Source organism: Schistocerca americana, chromosome 5 (genome assembly GCF_021461395.2).
Source record: "Schistocerca americana isolate TAMUIC-IGC-003095 chromosome 5, iqSchAmer2.1, whole genome shotgun sequence".
NCBI classification, from domain to species: Eukaryota; Metazoa; Arthropoda; class Insecta; order Orthoptera; family Acrididae; genus Schistocerca; species Schistocerca americana.
This window is the reverse complement of record NC_060123.1, coordinates 563722436-563742631: the sequence shown is the minus strand read 5'-3', so window position 1 is coordinate 563742631 and position 20196 is coordinate 563722436. Positions and strand designations below refer to the sequence as shown.

The window sequence follows — 20196 nt, the reverse complement described above, 5'->3', positions numbered from 1 at the left end:
TGTTTTGTTTCTCCTGATAACGACGTCCTCCTCAGTAGTCTCCAGTCGGAGATCCGAATAGGGGACTATTTTACCTCCAGAATATTTTACCCAAGAGGATGTCATTATCATTTGACCACACAGTAAAGCTGCATGTCCTCGGGAAACATTACGGCCATAGTTTCCCCTTGCTTTCAGCCGCTCACAGTATGAGCACAGCAAGGCCATTTTGGTCGATGTTACAAAGGCAGATCAGTCAATCATCCAGACTGTTGCCCCTGCAACTACTGAAAAGGCTGCTGCCCCTCTTCAGGAACCACACATTTGTCTGACTTGTCAACAGATAACCCTCCATTGTGGTTGCACCTACAGTATGGTTATCTGTATCGTTCATGGGGACGGGACAGGGGGTAGGGTCAGGGCGACGAGGGGGGGGGGGGGGGGGGGGGGGGGTTAGGTAAGTTACCTAATACAAAATTGGGTTAGTGTGTAGGTTGTAACTTACGTTTGGTTGACGCTTAAGTTGCTGTAAGTGTATTTATCAATTGTCACTGCTTATTTGAAGGTTTACTATTTGCTTTGCAGTTACACATTGGATTTTGTATACTTGAACCTCATGAACATTGTTTCAGCATTATAAAATATTGTCAACTGGAAGGAGATCTAACATTTTGCTCGCTTTTGGGGTGAAGGCAGCTCGAAACATATATGCCATTTGTGCAGAAAGTACTATTGGAGAAATCAAGCCAGAAAATTGTTTTCTTTTTTTCAAGGAGGACTGTTCTGACATTAATGATTTTTCACATTCAGGGAGGCCTGAGGGCTTTGATGAAGACCATTTAGAAACTTTAATCAATGATGTTCAATGTCAGTGTGCCCAATACTTGGCAAATGGTGTGACCCACGACTATTTAACCTTGGTGCAACATCTGCGTCCAATGGGTAAGATTCTGGACTGATGCAGGAATAGTGTATGCCCCAATTCAAAGCAGCAAGTATTTTTGCTTGAATATTGTCAGTTGGCTCAGGGGCATTGCTATGCTTTTATTGTTAATGTAATGAGATATCGTGATTTTCTGTTAACTTCATAAAATGAAATTAATGGCTCAGACTTAACAAAAAACATCTCAAGCAAAGAGCAGTATGTGTCCTTCAAAGATAACATTTTGATCTTGGTGGCACAAAGATGATGATGATGATGATGATGATGATGATGTGTACTACAAACTGCACCCCAGGAGTGTAAGCATAGCAGCTGACATTTGTAGCTAGAAACTGAAATGCCTTTGCTGTTCCAATACAAGAAAAGAGATCAAGAACACTGCATGAACTGTAGCTACTGCACAATGCACAATGACACTAATTTCACAAAAGAAACTACTCAGCAGTGTGTTTGGGAAGTCATCTCTCACCGAACTTTTTCTTCCAATTTTGTGCAGTCATATATTTTCCTCTTTTGCTTCTTTTGGAAAGGCCATCAAGGAAATTCCTTTCCAGTCAAGAAGCCATTTCAGACTTGGCTTGCCATCTTTAACTTATAAACAGTAAATTTCTGCAGGCAATGAATAAGAAAAACTACCCAAACCATTGTCAGACAGGAACATGCACTATTCTAATGCAAGTTAATTGCAATTTATCAGGATAATCTTATGCTGAAAGTCTAATTTTATTAAATAAAAAGTATGTATAAGAAGCTTCTACCCACATTTCACATATTAGTAAGATATTGTATAATTTGATCTAATGTGTCTACATAAAGTCCAGTGGATTACTTCGATATTATTTCAGAAATATCAATTAATCATGGTACTAAACAAAAAAAAAAAAACAGTTAACAAATTATTTGATGCTACAGGTTAGACGATCAAATTCTCTATTCACAAAAAAGTAAGACTTATGTCAACCTAAGCAGGTTAACAACTGGCTCCTTTTACCGACCTCCCGACTCGGCAGCATTAGTGGCAGAACCACTGAGAGAAAATTTGGAATACATTTCACATAAATTTTCTCAGCATGTTATAGTCTTAGGTGGAGATTTCAATTTACCAGATATAGACTGGGACACTCAGATGTTTAGGACAGGTGGTAGGGACAGAGCATCGAGTGACATTATACTGAGTGCATGATCCAAATATTACCTCCAGCAATTAAACAGAGAACCGACTTGTGGAGATAACATCTTGGACCTACTGATAACAAACAGACCCGAACTTTTCGACTCTGTAAGTGCAGAACTGGGAATCGGTGATCATAAGGCCATTGCAGCATCCCTGAATATGGAAGTTAATGGGAATATAAAAAAAGGGAGGAATATTTATCTGTTTAGCAAGAGTAATAGAAGGCAGATTTCAGACTACCTAACAGATCAAAACGAAAATTTCTGTTCCGACACTGACAATGTTGAGTGTTTATGGAAAAAGTTCAAGGCAATCGCAAAATGTGTTTTAGACAGGTACGTGCAGAGTAAAACTGTGAGGGACGGGAAAAACCCACCGTGGTTCAACAACAAAGTTAGGAAACTACTGCGAAAGCAAAGAGAGCTTCACTCCAGGTTTAAATGCAGCCAAAACCTCTCAGACAAACAGAAGCTAAACATTGTCAAAGTTATTGTAAGATGGGCTATGCGTGAAGTGTTCAGTGAATTTGAAAGTAAAATTCTATGTACCGACTTGACAGAAAATCCTAGGAAGTTCTGGTCTTACGTTAAATCAATAAGTGGCTCGAAACAGCATATCCAGACACTCCGGGATGATGATGGCATTGAAACAGAGGATGACACGCGTAAAGCTGAAATACTAAACACCTTTTTCCAAAGCTGTTTCACAGAGGAAGACCGCACTGCAGTTCCTTCTCTAAATCCTCGCACAAACGAAAAAATGGCTGCCATCGAAATAAGTGTCCAAGGAATAGAAAAGCAACTGGAATCACTCAATAGAGGAAAGTCCACTGGACCTGACGGGATACCAATTCGATTCTACACAGAGTATGCCAAAGAACTTGCCCCCCTTCGAACAGCCGTGTACCACAAGTCTCTAGAGGAACGGAAGGTTCCAAATGATTGGAAAAGAGCACAGGTAGTCCCAGTCTTCAAGAAGGGTCGTCGAGCAGATGCGCAAAACTATAGACCTATATCTCTGACGTCGATCTGTTGTAGAATTTTAGAACATGTTTTTTACTCGAGTATCATGTCGTTTTTGGAAACCCAGAATCTACTCTGTAGGAATCAACATGGATTCCGGAAACAGCGATTGTGTGAGACCCAACTCGCTTTATTTGTTCATGAGACCCAGAAAATATTAGATACAGGCTCCCAGGTAGATGCTATTTTCCTTGACTTCCGGAAGGCGTTCGATACAGTTCCGCACTGTCATCTGATAAACAAAGTAAGAGCCTACGGAATATCAGACCAGCTGTGTGGCTGGATTGAAGAATTTTTAGCAAACAGAACACAGCATGTTGTTATCAATGGAGAGACGTCTACAGACGTTAAAGTAACCTCTGGCATGCCACAGGGGAGTGTTATGAGACCATTGCTTTTCACAATATATATAAATGACCTAGTGGATAGTGTTGGAAGTTCCATGCGGCTTTTCGCGGATGATGCTGTAGTATACAGAGAAGTTGCAGCATTAGAAAATTGTAGCGAAATGCAGGAAGATCTGCAGCGGATAGGCATTTGGTGCAGGGTATGGCAACTGACCCTTAACATAGACAAATGTGATGTATTGCGAATACATAGAAAAAAGGATCCTTTATTGTATGATTATATGATAGCAGAACAAACACTGGTAGCAGTTACTTCTGTAAAGTATCTGGGAGTATGAGTGCGGAACGATTTGAAGTGGAATGATCATATAAAATTAATTGTTAGTGAGGCGGGTACCAGGTTGAGATTCATTGGGAGAGTCCTTAGAAAATGTAGTCCATCAACAAAGGAGGTGGTTTACAAAACATACTATACTTGAGTATTGCTCATCAGTGTGGGATCCGTACCAGATCGGGTTGACGGAGGAGATAGAGAAGATCCAAAGAAGAGCGGCGCGTTTCGTCACAGGGTTATTTGGTAACCGTGATAGCGTTACGGAGTTGTTTAGCAAACTCAAGTGGCAGACTCTGCAAGAGAGGCGCTCTGCATTGCGGTGTAGCTTGCTCGCCAGGTTTCGAGAAGGTGCGTTTCTGGATGAGGTATCGAATATATTGCTTCCCCCTACTTATACCTACCGAGGAGATCACGAATGTAAAATTAGAGAGATTTGAGCGCGCACGGAGGCTTTCAGACAGTCGTTCTTCCCGCGAACCATACGCGACTGGAACAGAAAAGGGAGGTAATGACAGTGGCACGTAATGTGCCCTCCGCCACACACCGTTGGGTGGCTTGCGGAGTATAAATGTAGATGTAGATGAAACTGCCAGCTCTAGACTTCCATACTTTTTTAATCTTCAGCTGTATGGAATAAATAACTGAGGTCATGAGAAGACTTATGAAGGAAAAGATTTGCTAAGAGTTCCTTGCTGATTTTCTGTCTGACAGCTTGTAGTTCAGTTAGAGGATAAGTAAAATGCTGAAAGAGGTATTGATGGATCCTATGGTAGCATTCACTTCTCAAAGTGGCTTAGCTAGTGCCCCTGCTGCATTCATTCCTCTGTCACTGCCTTAGTGATATATGACGCAAATAATTTGCAACATAGAAGATTTGATTAGTTGTAGATTGTGTATGGATCAACCTTTCTGGATTCAAAAACTTTAATTTATCATCTAAATATCACACTTTCAGTGAAAATTACTCAGCTTATTCAAAATAAATGACAATAAAATATCAAATGAAACCAGCAGGTAATTCCTTGCCATCCAGGAAACCTCGACGATCAAAGAGTTGTCAAAGATATTCTGCACTGTTGCCTAGTCTAGGTTGTATGAGCGGCAGGAAGAATACATTTCTACACATGGAGTGTCGCTAGAGCAGTCTCGGAAGTAAGGGTTACAGCTTGCATCACAAAGACATGGCTGTTCATTCTGTAACTAAGCTTAGGCACTAGAGCATAATTACTAATAAGATTCAAATGCAATGACTGCAAGCTAGATATCATAAATGAATACCTGTCACAATTATTTTTGATTTTCGGTCTTAAGTGGAGTGCTAACGGGTAAACTCATTCACCAGACAGAATTCACTTTTTTGGAGCATCTCTAGTTGTTAGACTGTCAACATTATGAGTAGGTAATACATATTTCGATTATTACAGACTTCTAATGAATATTGTCACTGGCACTACCACCAAAACAGAGGAACACAGTACTGGTAAAAAAAGTAAACAATGCACAATTATTGAAAAAAAAGTGTCTTAAAAAGACACAAGGAAATGTAACAAGGAATGTAAAAAGGAACACAATACAACAACAGTAAAGTCTTGAATATGTCATTGTTTAACAAAACTGTCATTCAGTCTACAGTAATCACAAGAATGAAAAGTAACTCTATTCATACCAATTAAAAAATAATCACTGCTGATACTTCCAAATTTACAGTATGCTTATAATGTCAAACCATCAGCATGATGCAACACAGTTGTTGTCAGTCAGATTAAAACCTAAACTGAATTTCTTCCAGAGAAAAACTGCTCAACAGTTTGTGAAAGCATCTACACCCTGCATCCCACAAATAGCATAGACCAATCATAGGCTAGTTATTCACAGGAATATGCCATATGCTACATCTTTCTATACATGTTAAATTTCTCCCACAGCAGACTTGACAGCTCATTGTGGAGGCGATAAACCTGAGTAACAAACTATCACAGCCCCCCCCCCCCCCCCCCCACTTCCTCCCTGAGCTGACAATTTCTCATAAAGTATGATCCTAAGCAGAATCTAATTTTCTGTTATGTGAATATAGTTCTTGGTTTTAGCTGAACTCCTTGTTGAAGAGAGATTGCAACAAGGCTTACCACTGGCAGGTAAACAAAGTTGTTTGATTTCAATCCTTGAAGTGTTTGACATCAGATCCCACAGAGATCTCTTGGGCACATTCACTTTTCTCCATATCTTATTGCTCACCAAAGTTCCTTCAACTGAAAAATTTGGGGTTTCACAAATACAGCAAAATCAGAATGACAAACAGACTTGAAGACTAGCAATCTCACAACTGACATGGCCAGACTTCATAAAGTCACTGAGAAATCACTAAATGGCAAAGCAACAAATTTAGTTGTGGGACAGCAACGAATTAAACATTTCAAGGCCAAAACAAAATGCATGACTTCCACAAGTTTTCCCATCCTGATATACCGCCAGATGATGAACTAACCCCTAACATGTGTCACTGATGACCTCTTCGAGACCTGATTTAGTATCTTGAGGTCACTGTAAAAAGCACTTCTGAGCCCACTAAAGTAATACATCAGCTGTGAAAGTATCCTAGACTTGGAAAAAACACATAATATGTTTGGCAACTCTGTGACTGTCTATTTACTTTCTTGATGGCACAGGATTGATTTGAAATTTTCTTGTCATTTTCACTGAATAATCATAGTGATTTTAGCTTAAGTTGGATATCTGGCTATCAAAAAATGGATTAGAGTCCAGGAAGGTTGTTCTATGCAGAAACTACAGCTAATCCCATCTTTTACAGTGCAAATTATCTGTCTTAGCTGACACTAGGGCAATGAGGGGGAGACAAATGCCCTGGTTGTTTGGTATCTGTATGATACTCTGGTTGCATTGTAAAGCAAAGGGTGCATCAATTTTTGCTTCCAATCTCAATGGAGAGAAGCTTTTTACTACTTCTGTGGCAGATCTCTAGGCAGCCAGTTTGAAAATCAATAAGGAAATGTTAAGAAAACTCTGTAATTAATTTCCTCACCACCTTCACTACCCAATTAGGGGCTAAGAGTAAAATGTACTGAATGCTTGACAATTTCTACTTTTTCTGCTTCTGCTGGGATAATTTTAATGTTTTGTGAAAACGAAATTGTGGCACAATCATTAGTTAACTGGGTTTCTTTACACATCCAACTGCCACATTTCCATACTACTTGAGTATGACACAGGGCAGCACACAGACACACAGCATTTTGAAGTCCAGAGAGTGTAATGTCTTAATAATTTGTGAAGATTTAGGCACAAGTGCCTTACAGATACTCTGTGTTACATTAAAATAGACTTCCATTTTAAAGCCATCATGGAAAGTTGTAATTCAGTTATATTAATGCAGAATATATTTTTATAGACATTTTCCATTATTTTATTGAACAAATCAGTAAACATAGGTGAGAAATTAATCATCAAAAATATATTCCCTCACATATTTGACAATGCCTAGGCAGTTTATCAATTACACAATTGTAGAAAGTGACTGGTTTGGAGTTAACAACGTTGTCAAGCCAGGTCTAAAGTGCATTTTCGTTCAACAAGAAATTTGATAAGAAGCGATAAAGATAAATATTTGGGGCCACCAGATCAGAAAAATAAGTGCAAGGAGGGATGACTTCCCAAACAAGCTCCTGCACAGCTTCTTTTGTCAAATCAGTAGAGCGAGAGGCGTGATATCGTGCAGCAGCAACAGTTGATGCAATTTTCTTGGTAGTTTTTCTTAGACCATGACTGAAAGGCATCTCAGTTACTGGCAACAAACGCCAACTGCAATGAATAGCAATTCAGAGTACACAATATCCTTTTTGTGCCACTAGATGCAGCATATTTTCTGTTCGTACTGCCCTAAGCTTGAGGCGAGATCTTTTGTTAGAGCTCTGCTGTTAATTTCTCCTTATGAAGTTAACATAAAGGCATCACAATTTGTCATCAGCATCTGTTGCTATGAATTATACTATGCAGCACTCCCGCACCCAACTTCTGAATCTTGTCCAATGAATAAAAATGTTGCACAAAGGTTAAATGAGAACACTCCTCCTTGAAATGAGAAAATGATTTTCTGATGTGACATCTGTGATAACAATCAACCCAACTATGGCACACATTTTTAACTACCTCTGCTGCCTTTATCCCTATATTACATCCAAAGTGCACACTGCGTTATAAATTTCAGCCCTCTTCCACTTGAGACTCTATTTTATGATGCTTAAACAACATTCATAAGATTCAAATATGCAAAATTCAATATGTAACTGCAAGACAAGTACTAGACCTTCAAGTAAGAAATGACAATTTATAAATACACTCACAGTGAGCTATGAACCAACAAGCCAAAAATAAAAATCACGAACTTACACATCAACCTAATTCTGTTTCAGGTAACTTTTAACGGTGATGGTAGTTTACAGACTTAAGTATTCTTCATAACATATGCTACATGAGCAAACTCCATACCGATGTGCTGCTGCACGGTGTTCACTCTGTATATCAAAGTTACTTTGTGCAGAAAATCAAATAGCAATAATAAAAAAGTTTTGTGCCCAAAGTGTGATGTGTTGTGATCATCTGGGTGGATGCTGGCTGTAGTCTGGTGGTCATTGGGCAGTGGTCTGCGATTGCTGCATTAAAAGGAAGTTCTTCGGCCTATTCAGTTCTGATCTCAAACTCTTTTGCAGAAATGTTTCTGGAAGCTTTTGCTATGCTGGTGGGTTAAAAAGTGAAGCAAATTATGTTTGAGGTCCCTCACAAAGGATGAAGTGGACTCAAACTTGCAACTTTGCATAGTCTGTCAGTAAACTCTTGAGCGAGGAGTGCTCTTGGTCAGGGAAGTGGCTTTCCTGGAAGAACCTGCAAATGCGCTACAGACACATCCAAAATCAGTTGCTCATCTCCTGGCCAGAAGAGTAGTGCAGCTTGTGGTCATTTATGTTGTTCTGTTATCAGTGTTAATTCGGTTTGTATATTTTGTGATATACTTATTCAGAAATGATAGATAAGCATACTACATCATACGAAAATGGGCACAATACAAAGAAGAGGTATTTTCAGAGTAAAAAGCTTTCACTTGTCTCTGTAATAAGAGCTTGTGCTAAAGAGTTAACACAAAAAGAACTATTGGCTAATATTAACAATCCCAATCAGAAGGCTGCAATTCATACAAAAGTCAGTCTTGCCAAGAACAAGCACTAAGAATTTTGGAATTTTATAGTCACCTTAAGTGAATGACTCAGCCTCATCTCTGAGGTAGCTTGTCAGTAAGTTATGAATCAAAAACTGTCCTTTCCTAATACATGTTCCTTCAACAGCTAACCCAACATATGAAAAAGGTTTTGAGTTATTCAGAATGCTATCAAGTTATATACATAATAGCAATACTAACTTAACAATGCTCAGGACAAGGCACTAATCACTTTTGAGACAAGGCATTGAGTATGAAAGGTATGTAAATTATATATAACTATTTGCTTATATTATCAAACTGTGGCCTCTGAGACTAGGTGGTCACACTCCTCTTGGCCACAGATTGGTAGTGATACTGCAGAATGCAGTAACTAAATATTATACTGGTGTCCCTTCTAATGTAAATAACAAGTAAAGTCCTGGAGGAATGATTGGAGGGATGGACATCCTTGAGCAGTTAATAAGCATGACGGACAAAAAATTAGTCATTCTCAGGAAACATCGTGCTAACACCACATAACACTGCCTTAGTCCAGCAAAGAAGATTGTCTACAAGTTTCTTCAGGCACACAATATCCAGCTGAAGACACTGGTGATTAGATCCCACAGAGGTACTAAATTGTGAGGATGACTACTGTGTTCCACCTGCTATTCCAAATAGTCACACACCTTTCTAAGCAATTAAGAGCAGGTGATTAAATAGGCCACTCAAGCTCTGTTAGGCTGCCTGAGTGTCTGTCAAAGCGGAAATATATGAGTGTGGCCCTGTGAACATGGCTGTTGTCATCTTTGAATATGATAGTGTCCACAGCATACTCATCGTGGAGATGTAGAAGAAAGTGCAACACCTGATCACCAAGAATGTTGTAATAGGCAATCTGGTTCATGTTCACTTGAATGAGTCAAGCCAAGTCATAATACGAACAACAAATTCAAAACATCACATCACCACCTCTGGCCTAAACTACATGCTTCACTGCAAGTTAAATACCTCGTAGGGCCTTTGGTGCACTCATCCTTTCGTGAGGCACTCGATTCCAATGACAACTGCATGCAGCTCCCTTTTCAATGTTCCCTTGGACATTGATCAAGATGAACTTGTGTTTGCTAAGAACAGTAATTCCTGTCGGGTTTGAAACTGATTGTCATTTAAGAGCGATGGCATTCATCTTCAACCATGTTGGTTAGGATCATAGTACAATCACTGTTGCCATGCCACATTCCATTGCTGTGTTGTACAACATACATCGTAGGCACATAGGACATCCTGTGTTGATACACCAACAAATTGGGCATCTTCATTGAGAATGTGGTATGGGAGGTCCAAAGGCAATAGCACTTCTCTGTCATTCTGGGGTGCCTCCATGTCAGCCTAATTTGCTGTGCTGACTCTACACATCAGCTGGGACAAACACACTACTTCACTGCCATGACTTACATCAAAGGTGGAAGTCATGTGATTGCCCAACATATGATGACACATCCCTCTGTTTCCGCACATGCACAGTCTTACACATACCCACAATTTTAGAATTCTACACTTGGCATAATCAGGTGATCACTAAGGTCTTTAACCCACTCAAGATACAGTTAGCTGTGGATTTTCACGCTGACACGTGACATGCACCCACCCCAAGTACTCGATTTTGACCAGAAAGTTTTGCATGTAATACAGTATAAAGCCATGAAGGGTTGTTGGTATAGGAAGTGCCTGCTGAATTGTTGCACATCACACCAATTTCATTCTAGCAATATCATGAGATGAAAAACATTGAGTATCTTCCTCATAGTGGTCACCCCTAGCAAACAACAACAACAACAATCAAATGACTGCTACATACAAATTAGTCTTCATATATATGCAGAGAATCCACCAGAACTGTGTACTGTTGATGCTGACAGGATATGCACACGTCTCCACACAATTAATTTAGTCTGAAGAAGTCAATTACAAACATCATAGTAGGATGTGAATAAGGGCACAAACGAACATCTCAAATGGAACCTGGGTCAATGGCAATGGGTTCTCTTCATTGAAGAGTACAGGATTTGTATGACACCTGGCGATCATTATAGAAGATTGTGGAGGCAGCAGTGTATCAGTTCACATCTCAGGCATGCAATCCTGTGGATCCAGCAGAGGGAAGGGTGAATCACCATCTTTTAAGACAATAATGCACAGTCCCACCAAGTGCACCTTCTGAACACCTTCCTTCAGGAGCCAAGAATCAACTAAATGGAAAAGCCTGTGCCGTGTCTACAGAGGTGAACCTAATTGAGCTTACTTGGTACCAAATGAAACTTGCTATTGCATTGTCACAGGAACTTTCCCCACACACTGGCTGGCCACGGGGGACTTCCGTAGAAGAGTGGAATAGGGCTGAGCAGCATCTTAACCACCTTTTGGACAGTAAGCCATGAAGGATGCTTGAGGTAGAAAAACACTGTACTGAATGTTACCCATCAGCAGACTTTGATTTCAGTCATTTGCATTTTCTACATGACTGGATTTATTTTGGTTATTGTTTTGTTTTATTTCATAGTAAAATTATTGTTTGTTTCATTCTATTCCCTTTGAATCTATGGCCAGGTGTCTTTGCAGATATGAAAGTTGTGCAAAATTAATTGAACAACTGTGGATCCCTTAACCTATTTATGCGAAATGTATTACATTTATTTACGTTCAAGGTCATCTGCCAATACCTGTTGCAGTCATCAACAGTCTTCAAGTCTTCCCGCAATTCACTAGATTCTTCTGGTGTTTCTTCTTTCCTACAGACAAATGCATTGTCTGTGAACAGCCTCACAGAGTTTTTGATGTTATCCACTAGATCATATATACAGGGTGATCCAAAAAGAATACCACAACTTTGAAAATCGGAAAAGGAGAGCTACGCTCTTTCTGCTGTCGATTGAAGGAAGCTCTGAAGTTTCATTTGGTCACTAGGAGCACTGTTGGCCGCGTAACTTTAATATCTTTTGTCAGCACAAAGAGTACGGCAGAAGTGAATCGACGATAGTTGTTCTGCGTGCATTTCGAACCAAGTACAGGGTTCAACCTCCCGATAAGTGGTGTATCACACATTAGTATAAACAATTCACAAAGAAAGGATGTTTGTGCAAAGGGAAAAGTTCCAGACGGCCATGCAAGAGTGAAGAAAAGTTTGGCCGCATTCAGGAAGCATTTGTTTGCAGTCCAGGAAAATCAACCTGCTCAGCCAGCAGAGAGCTGCAAATTCTGCAACCGACCTTTTGGAAAGTCCTAAGGAAAAGGTTGGTAATGAAACCTTATCATCTACAATTGGTTCAAGCCCTTTCCAAAGCTGATAAGGTGAAAAGAATTGAGATCTGCAAATTTGTCCTTGAGCAAATGCAAACAGGTGACCAGTTTATTTCAAAGCTAGTGTTTAGCTATGAAGCAACATTTCACACAACAGAGAACGTCAATCAGCACAGTGTCTGTATATGTGGCACTGGCCATTTCAGCCAATAAAGCTTTTGGTCCTTTTTTTCTTCGAAGGTGCATCTGTAATTGGACAAACCTATCTGGAAATGTTGCAGAACTGGCTGTTCCCTCAACTCGAAGAAGAAGCAAGTCAATTAGTATTCCAGCAGGATGAGGCACCACCCCACTGGCACTTACCTGCCCATGCCTGTCTGAATGAAAGGTACCCACAGCCATGGATCATCCACCAGGCAGCTTGTGACAGAACATTCATCACTGGCCTCTAAGAAACCCTGACCTCATCCCCTATAACTTTTTTCTATGGGGGTACGTTAAAGATATGATGTTTCAACCATCTCTTCCAGTTAACATTAAGAAACAGAAAGAAGGAATAACTGCAGCTCTCCAAACTGTTATGCCGGGGTACAGAATGTGTGGAATGAGTTCGGGTATCAGGCTGATGTCGCTAGAGTGTCTTGAGAGGGCCATACTGAACATTTATGAACTTGTTTTCTACTGAAAGAAACTCTGTTAAGTACTCATCATATTGGTTAATTAGCCAAGGTTTCATCATGTTTCTTTGATTAAATCCATATTTTCAAAGTTGTGGTATTCTTTTTCTACAATAATAACCCTGTAACAATCCCTCAGGTTACTTCTGAAATTACCTTTATATTTGCTGATTGTCTTGTTAAGAGTGGTACAGTTCCACCTGCTAGGAAGGCAAAAATCCAGTCACAAATCTGATCTGATAGTTGGTAAGCCCTTATTTTGTTCACTAAACAACAGTGTGGAAGTGCATAAAATGCTTCCCATTAACCATGGACCTTGCCGTTGGTGGGGAGGCTTGCGTGCCTCTGTGATACAGGTGGTCATACCGTAGGTGCAACCACAACGGATGGGTATCTGTTGAGAACCCAGACAAACATGTGGTTCCTGAAGAGGGGCAGCAGCATTTTCAGTAGTTGCAGGGGCAACAGTCTGGATGATTGACTGATCTGGCCTTGTAACACTAACCAAAACGGCCTTGCTGCGCTGGTACTGCGAACGGCTGAAAGCAAGGGGAAACTACAGCCGTAATTTTTCCCGAGGGCGTGCAGCTTTACTGTATGGTTAAATGATGGTGGCGTCCTCTTGGGTAAAATATTCCCCCATTCAGATCTCCGGGCAGGGACTACTCAGGAGGACGTCATTATCAGGAGAAAGAAAACTAGTGTTCTACGGATTGGAGCGTGGAATGTCAGATCCCTTAATCGGGTAGGTAGGTTAGAAAATTTAAAAAGGGAAATGGATAGGTTAAAGTTAGATATAGTGGGAATTAGTGAAGTTCGGTGGCAGGAGGAACAAGACTTTTGGTCAGATGAATACAGGGTTATAAATACAAAATCAAATGGGGATAATGCAGGAGTAAGTTAAATAATGAATAAAAAAATAGGAGTGCGGGTAAGCTACTACAAACAGCATAGTGAAAGCATTATTGTGCCCAAGATAGACACAAAGCCCGCACCTACTATAGTACAACAAGTTTATATGCCAACTAGCTCTGCAGATGCCGAAGAAATTGATGAAATGTATGATGAGATAAAAGAAATTATTCAGGTAGTGAAGGGAGACGAAAATTTAATAGTCACGGGTGACTGGAATTCGAGAGTAGGAAAAGGGAGAGAAAAAACATAGTAGGTGAATATGGATTGGGGGTAAGAAATGAAAGTGGAAGCCATCTGGTAGAATTTTGCACAGAGCATAAATTAATCATAGCTAACACTTGGTTCAAGAATCATGAAAGAAGGTTGTATACATGGAAGAACCCTGGTGATACTAAAAGGTATCAGACAGATTATATAATGGTAAGACAGAGATTTAGGAACCAGGTATTAAATTGTAAGACATTTCCAGGGGCAGATGTGGACTCTGACCACAATTTATTAGTTATGAACTGTAGATTAAAACTGAAGAAACTGCAAAAAGGTGGGAAATTAAGGAGATGGGACCTGGATAAACTGAAAGAACCAGAGGTTGTACAGAGTTTCAGGGAGAGCATAAGGGAACAATTGACAGGAATGGGGGAAAGAAATACAGTGGAAGAAGAATGGGTAGCTCTGAGGGATGAAGTAGTGAAGGCAGCAGACGATCAAGTAGGTAAAAAGACGAGGGCTAGTAGAAATCCTTGGGTAACAGAAGAAATATTGAATTTAATTGATGAAAAGAGAAAATATAAAAATGCAGTAAATGAAGCAGGCAAAAAGGAATACAAACGTCTCAAAAATGAGATCGACAGGAAGTGCAAAATGGCTAAGCAGGGATGGCTAGAGGACAAATGTAAGGATGTAGAGGCTTATCTCACTAGGGGTAAGATAGATACTACCTACAGGAAAATTAAAGAGACCTTTGGAGAAAAGAGAACCACTTGTATGAATATCAAGAGCTCAGATGGAAACCCAGTTCTAAGCAAAGAAGGGAAAGCAGAAAGGTGGAAGAGTCTATAGAGGGTCTATACAAGGGCAATGTACTTGGGGACAATAGTGTGGAAATGGAAGAGGATGTAGATGAAGATGAAATGGGAGGTACAATACTGCGTGAAGAGTTCGACAGAGCACTGAAAGACCTGAGTCGAAACAAGGCCCCCGGAGTAGACAACATTCCATTAGAACTACTGACAGCCTTGGGAGAGCCAGTCATGACAAAACTCTGCCATCTGGTGAGCAAGATGTATGAGACAGGCGAAATACCCTCAGACTTCAAGAAGAATATAATAATTCCAATCCCAAAGAAGGCAGGTGTTGACAGATGTGAAAATTACCGAATTATCAGTTTAATAAGTCACAGCTGCAAAATACTAACGCGAATTCTTTACAAATGAATGGAAAAATTGGTAGAAGCCAACCTCGGGGAAGATCAATTTGGATTCCGTAGAAATGTTGGAACATGTGAGGCAATACTGACCTTACGACTTATCTTAGAAGAAAGATTAAGGAAAGGCAAACCTACATTTCTAGCATTTGTAGACTTAGAGAAAGCTTTTGACAATGTTGACTGGAATACTCTTTCAAATTCTAAAGGTGGCAGGGATAAAATACAGGGAGTGAAATGCTATTTACAACTTGTACAGAAACCAGATGGCAGTTATAAGAGTGGAGGGGCATGAAAGGGAAGCAGTGGTGGGGAAGGGAGTGAGGCAGGGCTGTAGCCTCTCCCCGATGTTATTCAATCTGTATATTGAGCAAGCAGTAAAGGAAACAAAAGAAAAATTCGGAGTAGGTATTAAAATCCATGGAGACGAAATAAAAACTTTGAGGTTCGCCGATGACATTGTAAGTCTGTCAGAGACAGCAAAGGACTTGGAAGAGCAGTTGAACGGAATTGACAGTGTCTTGAAAGGAGGATATAAGATGAACATCAACAAAAGCAAAACGAGGATAATGGAATGTAGTCGAATTAAGTCAGGTGATGCTGAGGGAATTAGATTAGGAAATGAGACATTTAACATAGTAAAGGAGCTTTGCTATTTGGGGAGCAAAATAACTGATGATGGTCGAAGTAGAGAGGCTACAAAATGTAGACTGGCAGTGACAAGGAAAGCGTTTCTGAAGAAGAAGAATTTGTTAAGCTCGAGTATAGATTTAAGTATCAGGAAGTCGTTTCTGAAAGTATTTGTATGGAGTGTAGCCATGTACGGAAGTGAAACATGGACGACAAATAGTTTGGACATGAAGAGAATAGAAGCTTTCGAAATGTGATGCTACAGAAGAATGCTGAAGATTAGATGGGTAGATCACGTAACCAATGAGGAGGTATTGAATAGAATAGGGGAGAAGAGTAGTTTGTGGCACAGCTTGACTAGAAGAAGGGACCGGTTGGTAGGGCATGTTCTGAGGCGTCAAGGGATCACAAATTTAGCATTGGAGGGCAGCGTGGAGGGTAAAAATCGTAGAGGGAGACCAAGAGATGAATACACTAAGCAGACTCAGAAGGATGTAGGTTGCAGTAAGTGCTGGAAGATGAAGAAGCTTGCACAGGATAGAGTAGCATGGAGAGCTGGATCAAACCAGTCTCAGGACTGAAGACCACGGATTTCACGGACGAATTGAGTGAGCTGTGTACCACAAGATCTCTGTTTACAGCACCCATGTTGATTTTCATAGAGCAGCTTCCTGTTCTTAAAAAATATCATACTGCAAGAGTTAAACGTGTTCCATAACTCCTTGGAAACAACAATGACTAGCACTTTTTCCAATTGCTTGGTATCCTTCTTTGCTATGACAACATGCTGTTAGAAGGGGAGCAATGTCTTCCATGCCATCTCTGTAAAATCTCGCAGGTATCTCATCCAGTCCAGATGCCTTTTCACTATTGAGCAAATTTAATTGATTTTCTATTCTGCAATCATTTGCCTCAATATCTGCCACTTCGGCATTTGTAGGATGAGTGAGGGGTGAAATCATATTACTATCTTCAAAAGTGAAATAATTTTGGAAGTCTGAATTCAGTATTTTGGTCTTTTCTCTGTCATCTTCTGTTTTGGTACCTGTACGGTCACTGAGCAACAGAATCGATTTCAAACAGGTACTGACTTTACGTGCAAAGAAATCTTAGGATATTTAGTTACACTGCTTTTAAAAAGTTTGCTTTCAAAGTCACCAAATGCTTCACACATATCTTCATCTTCATCATGTTTGATTGTGGCTATTTAGACACTCTGCAGTTTGTTTCCTGTCACTCTTGCTAAACAAGCTTTTGATAAAACAGTACAAGGTGTTCAATTTCAAAGGGCATGATGGGTCAGTTGAAGGTAAGAAGTGTTGAGAGCCCCTTGAGTACACACTTCAGCCAAGATAACTTTCTAATGGCTGTGTACTGACTACAGTATATGCTTTCAGCTAGAAACAGTTTCTAGTACTGCCAGGCTCCATTCTTTTAATTTAAAAAAAATTGCCACATTTTTCTGTGTATCAACACTGTTGGAACCACAAAAATGTTAATCTATTCATTAATGACAACAATAATTATATTATTTTCCCAGCAAATAATAAGATATGTAGGTTGTTTGGGAAACATGACTAACACGAGAGGAGAATAAGAGCACATACCTGTAAATTGGTCGCACAAATTTCATACGTCCTTGCTCTGTCACGAAGTCCAAGGCGTGCTGAATTTGTTCCTTCCACTTTCCTCTAATACACAAACGTAGCCATCTTTAAAACAAGAACACATGCAGATCAGATGCAATCTCTCTTTCCTAATACTGCACATTTAGTAAATATGACTGATCCTCAAAGTGTACTAAGCATGCAAAATATATCATTTATGAATCTGTGTGTATTTTATTATGACAATGGAAATTATAGAATGGAAAAAAAACTTACAAAAATGTTGCAAACAGTCACATAGTTCAGATGAATTGCTAGTAGCACAAGGGTACACAGGAGAATCAGCAGACAGCTGTGTGTGTGTGTGTGTGTGTTTTTTTTTTATATATTTATATTAAAAGAAAGCGTACATAGTTACAATATCGAAATTAAATATCATGACATTTGTTTGTCTTTAAGTGATGTCTGCTATTAGATGTCAATGGATGTACAGCATCACTTTGCAATGGTTAGAATGTGGCACAACAGAGTCAAAATAAAAATGATCTTTTGGTTTCCTGATAGCTTTTCATAGAGTATTGCCTCAGTGGCTAGCAGTAGCAGTAGTGAAGAATTGGTCAAACAGAGTTACATTAGCAACTATCATCAGTAAGGAACTCTACGTATGCTCAATAGAGGAAACTCTAATATGGCATTAAAAAGGGGTAGGAGAGTGAGAGTGAGTGGGGTGGTGATGTTGGGAGGAGGGAGACAAAGGTGACATCATTATAGATGGAGCTTGAGCTTTGGTTGAGGAAGGAAATGAGCCTATGTTACTTACAAAGGAACCATCCTACCATTTAGTTTAAACTTTAAGCACTTCAGGCAAACCACCAAAAACTTAAATCTGGATAGCTGGACTGGGCCTTGATTTGCCATCATGGTGAATGTGAGTCCAATGTCTTATCATAGTGTTACCCCTACTGTCCTCCTCTCTTCTCCTCGTCCTCCTGTGAAAACTAAGAGCAAAGGAAAGCAATACCGTATTTATTCAAATCTAAGCCGCACTGGAATCTAAGCTGCACCTGAAAAATGAGACTCGAAATCAAGGGAAAATAAATTTCCCGAATCTAAGCCGCACCTGAAATTTGAGACTTGAAATTCAAGGGGAGAGAAAAGTTTTAGGCCACACCTCCAAATCAAAACATAGTTGGTCCACTGTAATAGGTTGAATGAATGACGATACAGCTACAGTAGTTTGGTTCGAGTCGTAAGCTTAGCAGTTAAGCTTTACCAGGTAGCCACTGCTATGCATCAGGCACTCCGTCCGTATTTTTAGGGGTACCCTTCCTTTTTCACGTGCTTCGTCTGGTTTGAATTGACTGCTTATTTTTCTTTGATCTGATAAGTGCCGTTTTCTTTGTTATAGGTGTTTATGTCACTCTAAGCTGAAAATGCATTACTGTACTGTGTCATCCATTGTTTGTCGCATTCTGATACTGAGTGTTCACGACCTGTCGCCGCTCGTGGCATGACTTGCTTTTGTGCGCGCTACCGCCGTTTACAATAAAAAAAAAAGAGAGGAATTCTCTCATTAGCGAAACAATGGCAAGAGACTGCTATTTGTTGTTACTTACACTGCTGCTTTCTTTGATAATGATCAACAAGAACCAAATAATAGACTGCGTATGATAGATGATGTTCTGAATGAGAGTATAGCGAAAATTTTTCTCCATTTGAAAATCTTTGCAGACGCCTCTGTAGTACATTACATTCTGCACAGAAATTAGAGTCATCTTAGATTTAAAAATCTAGTCAATTGTCGTGCTTCATTTCTGACTATATCACTATTAGGCATAAGAATAATACGAATATAAACATGGACATAATATGTATATTCTTCCGCGTTTGCTGTTGTCTCACTCTAGTTTCGTAGTTTATTAGGCAGACAGGATTTAAATGAGATAGCAGCAAACACAAAGGAATACATGGCAAAATGTTTATAATCGTATTATTCTTATGGTAAAGAGAATACTGCATGTGATTCACTATTCATAAAAGTTCCTATTAGCAACCATCTCTTCTCACAGGTGGGAAAAAATTCAGAACATAGAGTTGGCCATATTGACAATTCCCAAACAGTCTTGCCAGTCGGATTTTCGTAGTACATTGAAATGCTGCTACATTCGAAGATGAACAATACGGAATTTGCATTTACTTCGTTGGATAATGTATGAAAATGCAGTGGTCGAAACTCGGGGCGGAGGAAAAAAGCTCGTCTTCCACCTTTTTTTAAATTTATTTACTGACGCAGAGTTTTTGGCGCCAGTATTTATTTTTGTGCCTGCAAAAGCATGCCTGTGTAGCGCTACATATATTCAACGGCAGAAGTTAGTTGTGGCGGCACCTACCAACATTTTTCAGAACTTCCGCTTACTTTGCACTCGATTCTAAGCCGCAGGCGGTTTTTTGGATTACAAAAACCGGAAAAAAGTGCGGCTTAGATTCGAGTAAATAAGGTATATGTTAAGAGGAAATAAAGTATTAACAACAAGGAAGATACAAATTTCCAGCTAGGAGTATGGATTGGGTTGCCCCTTAGTTATCAACTACAAAATATTTGAATGCAGAAACCCCAATTTTTTTGCCTATTAATT

General features: G+C 39.7%; 1 protein-coding gene across 1 annotated transcript in view; it reads right to left on the bottom strand.

Annotated features, from left to right (window-relative positions):
• LOC124615560 (leukotriene A-4 hydrolase) overlaps window positions 1-20196 on the bottom strand; it is a 123128-nt gene that overhangs the window by 10324 nt on the left and 92608 nt on the right. Inside the window, exon 12 of the mRNA XM_047143535.1 lies at window positions 17561-17665. Coding sequence (XP_046999491.1) covers window positions 17561-17665 — 105 coding nt within the window. The remainder of the gene's footprint in view (window positions 1-17560; window positions 17666-20196) is intronic.